The 10,014-nt window shown below is 40.0% G+C and overlaps 1 protein-coding gene across 1 annotated transcript; it reads left to right on the top strand.

The window, feature by feature from the left end:
• LOC308096573 (urotensin-2-like) lies at positions 1-2,724 on the top strand (the record flags this gene model as incomplete). The annotated part of the gene is made up of 4 exons (XM_080443990.1): positions 1-106; positions 1,354-1,479; positions 2,435-2,478; positions 2,611-2,724. 4 exons carry the CDS (start codon positions 1-3, stop codon positions 2,722-2,724), a joined length of 390 nt encoding a protein of 129 aa, XP_080300116.1.
• Positions 2,725-10,014: the final 7,290 nt, after the last annotated feature.

Below are 10,014 nucleotides of genomic sequence, written 5' to 3' on the forward strand. Positions count from 1 at the left end.
ATGACGCGCCACCAGCTGTTATCGTGGACCTTCCTGCTTGTGGTTTCAGGACCGCTGTTGGCCCACCCCATAACAGACTCTGCGGAGATGCCCTACTCGGGCCCCGGTGAGTACATCTGCCTCTGTGCAGCTTGAGACTTGAGGAGACAACAGTGCAGTACAGTGGGTCGCCAATTTAAAACCTCAATTAACTCTGTGTCTCAGCATTTCTGCTTTGAGATGATTAATATGAGAGAAGTCATGACCAGAGACCTGAGTTAATCGCGTGAAGTCCTTTCATTGAAGCAATGATTGTTCTCTCAAAGAACAGCAATTTATCAAGTCAAGGGTGAATAATACTGTATATTGATGTTTGTATTCGGTGATAATCCAAGCTCTCTCTTCTGAAACATTTACCTTTGTATTACCTTTGTGTGTATCGGAAAATGTGTAACTAGTAGTTGCACTACAAGTGTTCCTCTTACTGCTGTCACTATTACTGTTTTACTAGTGTAAATACTATACGAGTATTGAAGTGGATTGATAGGTTTCATTTAACATATTGTATTTAATTTTCATATACAATGCATTATGTTTTGCCAGATACATTTTATGGGGATTAATTAACGTATTGTCATACTGTCCTAAAGGAGCCTTGTATTATAATGACACACGTAGAAACACATGTGACCATGTTTTCTGTGTTATCTGATGATTCAATCAGTTTACAATGACAGTGACATTCATGATCCAAAGATACAATCAACGTGACTCGCTGGATTGACCTTGCACTAACATGCATCCCAACACACATACCCCGCACTGCATTACAGACTCTGGGAGTAGCTCTAAATGTTGGGTGCTGCTATGTAGTATAAAAGGCTCTGTTTCACAAAGCATCTTTGAGTCATTCTCTGGTACTTTGTATCCTCTGTGCAATTTGTATTGCACAGAGGATTCTTCCGGTAAAAACTGGATGTAGGCTATCGTTTTGTTTAGTTTTTTGCATTCCCCCCCTACAAACTACATATCATTCTGAACCCATTTGGTAAGACTAAATTCTTCCTCAGCATAAGTCTTGTGTATCCAAGAGTATTATACCACGTGGGATGTTTTTTTATAACACAATTGAGTCAAGTCGCTCAGTGGTAGTACTGTTATAATGCTGTTGCCTCACAGCCTTTCTGTGTGGAGTTTTCTCGTGTTCTCCCCATGTTCACGTGGGTTTGCTCCCACACCCTAAGACACACGTGTTACAGACATACTCCTACCTCTCTGCCTTTTCACTATTCATGAACATTTTGGCAAGCCGTGCAAAATGTATATGACAAATAGAGGAAAATGTTGTTACCTTCGCTGTGTGTCTGTCCACAGTGTCCGTGGAGGACAGAGGAGTTGGAAGTCTGGATGATCTGTCCCTGACCGAGCAAGATGGCCCTGGACTCAGATATTCGTCACTGGTTCCTGGGGAACTCAACAGTCAGTTTCAGTCAATGTCAAGTCAGTCAGGGATGCTCACTGACAAACCATAATCTTACACACCTGTTATTAATTTGATTAGCCACAGCTGTGTGCGGTGTACCATAAGGTCAACCTTATGCAGCCTGTCATGTATTTTTTTTTTTACCCTTTTGAAGTTTTTAACCAGAAATGGAAAACAAACTAGTAAATTGTGCTTTTCGGAGCACAGATCTCTGCCAGGCCTGATTGCCTACCCAGGGCTAGGTCAGTCATGGGGTGTAGCCATCAGGACACGAGGAATCAGTGGGGAGAAACAGAGTTTGTATGACAAATGGTGCAACTGTTTGAGTATGTGGCGCCCCCTATGGGTAGACGTTAAAGCGATTTTGGAGATGCACGATTCCAATGGATGTTACGCATATAATATGGCATTGTTTGTAAGACATAGGGCCCGCCCACAAAAAACCTGACTGATACATCTTGATCCCATGATGCCAGAGAGAATATGTAGATTGTGGACGTTTTGGACAAAATCTGCCAAAAGTGTGTTTTGAAGAAAACAATGTAAAATCTTAAATGGGCGTGGCCTATATGGGGAGTTGCATCATTCATGATCTAAGGAAACCAGGGCAAAAAATTAAATTATTCTATGACCTGCTATAGCGCCACTATGAGGCCAATTTGAAAGATTTGTGGTAGAGGTTTTTCCTTGGCCTACTGGGAGTGTGCTTGCAAAGTCTCACATACAGGCTCACGGACAGGAGTGAAAACATAATCCTTATGCAGGCCCTTCCGGCCTGGCGGAGATAACAAGATTAACCTAGGGTTTTATCCCAGGCTGTTTAAGAGCACCACACAGCAAAAAAAACAAGAAAATGGGGGAAAAAGCACTATGTGTACACAAAAACATAGACAATGTGATAACTTTCAAACAAGAGAGGTTTCTATAGATACTCCTCTATACAACTGTTATTATTGTGTCTCTCTCTCTTAGGTATTAGATCAGCTGGCCTGCTCCCCAGGCAGATGAAAAGAGAGGTTTGTGTTTTCAATTCATTTCAGTCCCGCAAGTGTGAAAAGACAATCTATGAGCCTCATTATAATTGTACATTATTCACAACAGGTTTTGGAATTTAATTTTTTACCTTTCATCTTGTTTCTTGGCTGCAGATGATGCTGGAGAAACAGAGTCTCTTCAATCCCTTTGGTCGCTTCCTGGGCATCAGGAGACAGTTCCGGAAGCGGGGCGGGAATACCGAGTGCTTCTGGAAGTACTGCGTCTAAACGCAGTGGTCCGCAGACAGACGCTGTCCACACGCCGCTCCACTAGAGACAGGGCTTTGCACTATGAAATCAGTCCTATCTCGCACTCACACAAGTACATGCAGACATATACAAGACTCATCACATGTGCTCATATGCACAAAAACAGGTGCATGCACACACAATTCTGAAGACTCTTGTTTGAGGATGTCAAGATACTTTTTCAATTCTGATTATGTAAAGACCTTTGTTTCAACCGTTCATAGCTGTCTATTGTCTAACCGAGTGTCACGTTGCATATCTAAGTCAATGCTATATGTTGGATTAGAAATAAAAAACGTCTATTTGGAACACATTAAGCTCACTGTCTTTTTCCTCGCACTCTCACTGAGTAAATAGTATTTAGATAGGGCAGGGGTACTAGATCTAGATCAGGGGTTCCCAAAATTGTCCATGCCAAGGACCCCCTAGCCATAGCCTCGGGCTGTGGCCCCCCTCTTTGAAAATGTTTGAAAAATGTTGTAACATTTTGACAATAATTAGGCCTACATGTTTAAACTTGCACAATTATCTTCTGTATTGAATTTGATTAGAAATTAAAACGTTTTTATACAGTACATACAGTACACTACCTAGTAGTGTACTCTGAGTAACGGTTACTTAATTGCATTTGCATTAGTTACATAGAAAACAATACCTGAAATATGAAATGCCAACCAATCCTTCTCCAATTCAGTGATCTCCTCATTATAAGAAAGATTTCTCATCAATGGAATATCCTCCTGCCTTTGTGCCTTTCCAAAATTAGCTCAGTCAAATTCTACTTTTACTTAAGTGAAAGTAGAATTACTGATATAATAATTTAGTCAAAACAGTACAAGTAACCTACATGAAAAATCTACATTAATGAGTGTACTTAGGTAAAAGTAATTAGTAACTTTTCACCCCATATTTTGATGAGATGATTTTGGATATTAATGGCATTAGCGCCACCAAGCTGTTCTTATGGCAATGCATATAGGAAGAAAAATAATAATCAAGCTTCGCTTTAGAGTTTTTCTTCATTTTTTTCATTTTTTTATTATTTTACAGCAGAAAGAATATAAAGCATTCAGAAAACATCTTCCATATTTTAAGGGCATTTCAAAACGTTTTGCATGGCTTCAGCAGCTGAAATCTCATTTTTTTATAACTTTTTTAAATTTATTTTTTTACATATCCATCGAGTCAGTGACGCTTGTACATGCACAATTACAAAAATAAAACTTACAAACGAGAGAGGGGGAGAGAACGGAGAGAAAAGCAAAACACATCAGGTAGAACCGAGAGGAGATGAAAGTATTTGGGGAGGGGGGGTGAGAGGGTGGGCGGAAAGAAATATAGGATCACATAACAGGGAAAGACAGAGAGAGAACGAGAGAGACAGAGAGAGAGAAAGATCGAGAGAATATGAGAGAGAGAGAGAGAGAGAGAGAGAGAGAGAGAGAGAGAGAGGAGAGGAAAAGAGATCTACACTAGTTCACATGCAAAGTGTCGAAGACCCGTAGTCTTTGTATCAAAGCAGGGCCGTTTATTTTTCTTCTCGGTTTTGGAATTGATGAAAACGTGCAGTTCGGTAAAGGGTGCCATATAATTGCTGTCCATAAACTACTGAATGCTTTGTCTTGCAACACTGGCATTTGCATAAGAGTTAAGTCGACTACATGTGTCCAATCGCTTTTAAACTTCACTAGGTCTATTAGGTCTCCAGAAAAAGAATGCTTATTGCTCTGTGTCCACGAGTGGGTTATGTTGTGAGATCCGGCCTGTTTCTGCTGTCCTGTTGTGCCTACCTTTCTCTGGTTTGGGTGCTTGGACAAAAGAAGAGGAGGAAAGGCAGATTCCCAGGTCAATTAGCAGAATGTCACAAGATCAATAATACAGTAATGAGGCGTATACGTGCCTGTCAGCAAACCCGTCATCCCAATCACAAATGGCAGTAAAAACTAGATTTGCAGGTGAGCTTATATCGTTTAACGAGACCTGCTGATGCCCTCCACATCAGATATGTATTCCAAGATGAAAAACAATTTGCCGAGATGACACCCTCATTTGACAGGAGTTTATAAAAGAAGGTCACAACCCTTATCTAAGTGAGCTATGATGAGGACAAACTATTTATTTCATGGCACCACCTGTGTTATTACTCATCTTAATCCTCACCGAGAGGACTAGAGAGAATTGATATTATATAACGACTCGGTCCGGTATCACAGTAGTGGATTTGTTTGTCTTTCCCAGAAAGCACTGCTGTGAGGTTTATAAATCCATGCATCCATTCGTCTGCCATGGATGATGCTCACTGCTCTGTTTCCTCCTCCCCCTTTTGGCACCCTGAGTAAATTACATAAGGGAGGTGAAACCAGTCCCTCAAACCCAATTCATATACTTCATCGTGTGTCGGAGGCTTGTTGAAAATAGCCGATCTCCAAGCTCACAACGCGTCGCACCTGCGGCGCAAAGAGAGCTTTGAGATTGGCAAATTTCAACGAGTGACACCATCGTACAACGATGTATAAATCAGGCATCAGTCAGGTTAAGAACATGTGACCTTTCTGCTGCTCAGTTTAGGGCCTACAAATGAAACTGACTGACTAACTATACCTTAACATGTCTGCATGTGTGCTGACGCGCTGTGTGTTGTGCCTGTGTTTGTTTGTGTCCCTTAACGTGAGTCGCCTAGTCAAATACTTGCTCTATAGTACTGTTCTACAGTATTTCATTCTTTCTGACCGGCAGAGACAGGGTTTTAATGCCTGGATATTCACCACGCACATGCGCATAAGTCATGTCCAGATGTTAAAAAACAAACCTGTCTCTGGTGTTAGTTTCATTCCATTCGTAACTTTAGTTTTTTTACTGAGTACTGTCTCCTGTCCTTGCGTTTGAACTTGGGAGCACACTTATCGAATCCAAATGAACCAACGAAAAAACCAAGAACTGAAAAAAGTCTAAAAAGTAGAAACTTGCTCTAAACACAATCTTGTCCTCGTGCTTTGCCATGGAAACATCAGTCAATACTGCTTAACTGGATCATTGTCTCTATTTGTGGGGTTTCTGCCCTGCGGGGCCCCAACATGCCCTCCCTCTTTCTGAGTTCTGTGACACGTCAAACTAGGCGTTCTTCGTTTTACAGAACAGTAAGTCTTTTAACTATCTGACTACCGATTCTAGGAAAAATAAGCATGCTTTAGGTGCAGTTCTGTCACCCAGTTAACTATTTTACCCATGCAAGCATAATAAAACCTCTCTCCCCTTTTGCCTCAGCACTGCATCAGCTATGCATTCTAACCACAGTCTAGAGGATGAATGCCAGGCAACAAACTCCAGTAGTGGCACTTCTAATTCTTGTGGTTTTAACAAGCAGTTCCAGGTAGAAAAGAGAGCAAAAGAAATACAGAAATAATAAAAAGAGAGGAAAAGGAAAGAAGCATGTCGACAAGCTGGAATGCTGTGGTTATTATACTGGTTTGAACGGGGAACACCATATTGTGACTTTGGGTGAGTGACAAAGGTGATAGCAATGGTATGTCCTGGATGCAGAAGTGTGAATTCATATGACCACTGTTATTTCTTTCTTTTTGTTATAACAACTCAAACATTTACAAATGCAGGTATGTCACATGAATTCTGACACTGGGTTTGTGCGATTTGGATTATGATTAGGCACTTCCTACATAAACACTCAAGAAATAAAGTTACACATGTCAGGTCGGTGTAAAAAAAAAAAAAAAGGAGTCCGTCCATTGATAAAGTACGTACATTACAGTAGAGTAATGAATTTGAGAAAAACAAAATAAATAAATGACAATACATAAAGCATACATGACAATAATTGTGTAAAAAAACAAAATAGCAAAACAAGTTATTCAGTGTCACTTGCACCTTGGCTGAATGATTAAATGTCATTACTTGGATAGAAAATACACTTTGTCATTGTTCTGTTATATTAATTTGCACCCAACAGGCACGTGTAGACAAGTGGCTAACATGTGCATTCTCATTCAAACTGCTTTCACCCTTTCAAAGCATCTTTTGGTCCAGATATTATTTACTCCTCAGGAGTAAATAATATGTGCACTATTTCATACATTTACATGATTTAACCCACTTACTGAACTTTGGCTCACTGATCCTGACAAGAGTGACAAGTTCTATACGTTCCCTTTGGACAAAAATCATTTTAGCACCTTAATCCTATAGTTCAGACCAAAGATTGGCAATGAGATGAAACCGCTTTAAGCCTAATTTATAAACCGGCGTACAATGGAGCATGAAATAAGCATTATAATGTAGCGGGTAATTCAGCAGTCTGAATTACCCGCTAGATTGTTTGAAAACTTCCTTTTGAGAATGTTTAATTTAGCTGTCACTCATGTACGCTGCCCATTTTTTTTTAACATGGATTACAAGGTCCTCACAGACCCTGACAGCCTTGACCAGGGAGTTTGCTATTGGTCCATACCGTGTTAGGAAATGGACCTAAGAAGTTTAGTAAAGTAAAACCAAACCCAATAAAAATAAATAATAACAAGCACTAAATCCAATGCTTGCTGGGACATGTTTGAAGAAGCAAATTGATCTGTTTGGTCTACTCCTACATTTAATAACCAAGGGCAAAGACCTTTTAAAGAGTTTTATGGGGTCACCATGGGCAAGGCTGCCATTTACAATCTTTGAAAAATCATACAAAACTGTCTCATTGACACATTCCATTTTCAGTCATAAAATAAAGCACAAATTCAGTGATGGCAGAAGAATGTTTCGGGTTCTCTATGAGAATGTAGTAGACATGAAGAGACTTCAATGTTTGGTTTTTGTTTCCGTTTTGTTTGTTATATAAATATTTCCCTCTCTGCAACGTGTTGTGTGATCCTCGGCCAACTGTGATCTAAAGCCCCATTCGTAATTAGTTACCACTGGTGTCGCACACCGAAAATTGTTGTTTTCGATGCACGACATGACGGGTCACCAAGTACAAATCAGGCGAAATGGTCTTCAATGCTAGTGTGAAATTTCCACTGTATGATTATCTGTTCTGCAAAAAAATGTAACTTAAGTTCTCTTGTTAAGCAGTAGTAGCATTCACATTACTTGGCACCATTGGCAAAAGATTCTTGGTAGCCCAAAAGAAAAATGTAAACATAACCATACTAGTTTTTTTTTTTTCAAAGATAATTTTGCAGATTTGTCCTAACTCTACAGTATGTTGGTTTGTTTGTTTGTTTTTTTGTAATTTTTTCATATTGCAATAAGTTCATGCTTTAGCAAAATGTTCTTCTCAAGAACAATCAAAATAAAATAAAATACTCTTATAGTGAAATATTTTTAATCATTTTACAGAGCATAGCCACTACTGTTTTGTTGTTGTTTTTCTCTTTTGACTCTGTTCATGTTTTTCATGCACATAGCTCATTTTAATCCCAGGTATTTACACTATATACAAACAATACAACCATACTTCTTAGGCATTCAAACAAAACTATACAAATATTCTGTTTTTGTCTTGTACCTGTTTTTGACCCCTTTTTAATGAATAAAATAATATATTTCTAAAATACAATCCCCTTTGGGTAAATGTTTTTTTTTCTCCCACGTACTTTCAGCCTTCTTTATATACAGAAACCGCTCAATTGTCAAAAATATGGATTTGTCAAACCCCTATTTTGGGACTAGCTTAGTGACCCCTCAAAGAATCTCTAAGACGTCAAGGCAATGTATGTGATCGTCCTCAAAAGCCCTCAGAGGCTCTGAAGTTCGTTTAAAAAGAACAGCAATAACCTTCATGACCGTAATCAATAATCAATACAACACAAAAAGAGGCAACTTTTCCCCCCCTTGGTAGGTTCCAGAGGAGCAATCGAATGAAATGATCAAAACATTAAACAAAATGAAAATGAACTACACATTTTTTTAAAGGACAGAGGACGATGTGGTGATACGTTAATTCATTAGAGGGTGTGACTTGGGGTGGGGGGTGGGGGGCACTAAACATGAAACAAACCAAAAGAAAGTTGAAAAATCAGAAGAGAGGCCGACAGACTGATCTATAAGCACACAGGCGAAGAGTTTTGGCAAGAGTCGTCATGTGTTTGTTTTAGTTTTTTTGCTGTGGTGAAATTTAACAGCACAGAATTCTGAAGATACGGGTTTCAACAATTTCTATATATATATGTTTGTAAGAAATTCAAGTAATAAAGTAAGAATACAAATGGTAAATAACATATCCTAAGAAATGCCAGCGGAAAAGAAAAAGAGGCAGTCCGCCTGTTTCTGCTTAAGTCGAACCCTGCCTACATTCATACGTAGCTCCGCCCATTTGGACAGCCTGGCGGGGGCGGAGCCGTGGGACAGAAGAATCGTTGCACTCGTCTGTGGCAGGTGGACACAAGTTGGGATGTGTGCAATTATGGATCAGTGGATTACCGATAATATTTGGTAAAGATTTCCCTCTAAACATGAATCAATTAGTCACGTAAAAAAACAAAAAAACGTATGAAATACAATTAAAACCACTTAAACCCTACAGTAGTACTTAGTTGACCGGGGTCCCCCAGGGCTCTATACTTGGTCCTCTCCTTCTTATTTCCTCTCTAAATGGTAAATCTACAAGCTCCATAATGCATTATGAGCTTGTAGATCTGCTATTTCCGGCGAATGTTTGCCCAGAATAGGGACGCTAGGGTTCATGTGGTTTTTTTAAGAGCCCAAAGTGTTTCTGTATGGTTCCTCTATCTTCTGACGTCCTCTGTCTGTTCGTCCGTCTGTCTGCCTCGTGAGATCCTCTGGGTGGGACGGGTCCCACGCGCACTCTCTTTCTTCCCTTCCAAAAGCTCCCAGACGCGACGCCTAACCGTACGCCACAAAAAACACAAAGCGGTCCATGAAAAAGTGCAAAAAATGCCATGAAGCCAATGTCCTGCATCCCCCTTCCGCCCCCCCAAACCCCCCCAAACCCGCCCCGCCCCCCATTGTTTATCATCCCATAGTTGCCAAACTCTCCAACTGAAATCAAGTCAGTGGGAAGAAAGGATAACGTGAAGAAAAATGCTGTTGTACATGTAACAATAGAACCAGTAACACCGCCGGAGGACGAATCATCATCGCAGTGTTTTCATTGACGTTTTGTCGTTGTTCTTTTTATTTTATTTTTTCCCCATTTTTTTCTCAATTCTCTTGTAAAATGTCTCGGGTACAAACGGAAAAAAGAAAAAGGAGGAGGAGTCAGGAGGAGAGTGATGTCACATTGCAAGGGGGCTCTTCGGAGGGGTC

This window comes from Gymnoscopelus braueri (assembly GCF_963280865.1).
Source record: "Gymnoscopelus braueri genome assembly, chromosome: 12".
NCBI lineage: Eukaryota > Metazoa > Chordata > Actinopteri > Myctophiformes > Myctophidae > Gymnoscopelus > Gymnoscopelus braueri.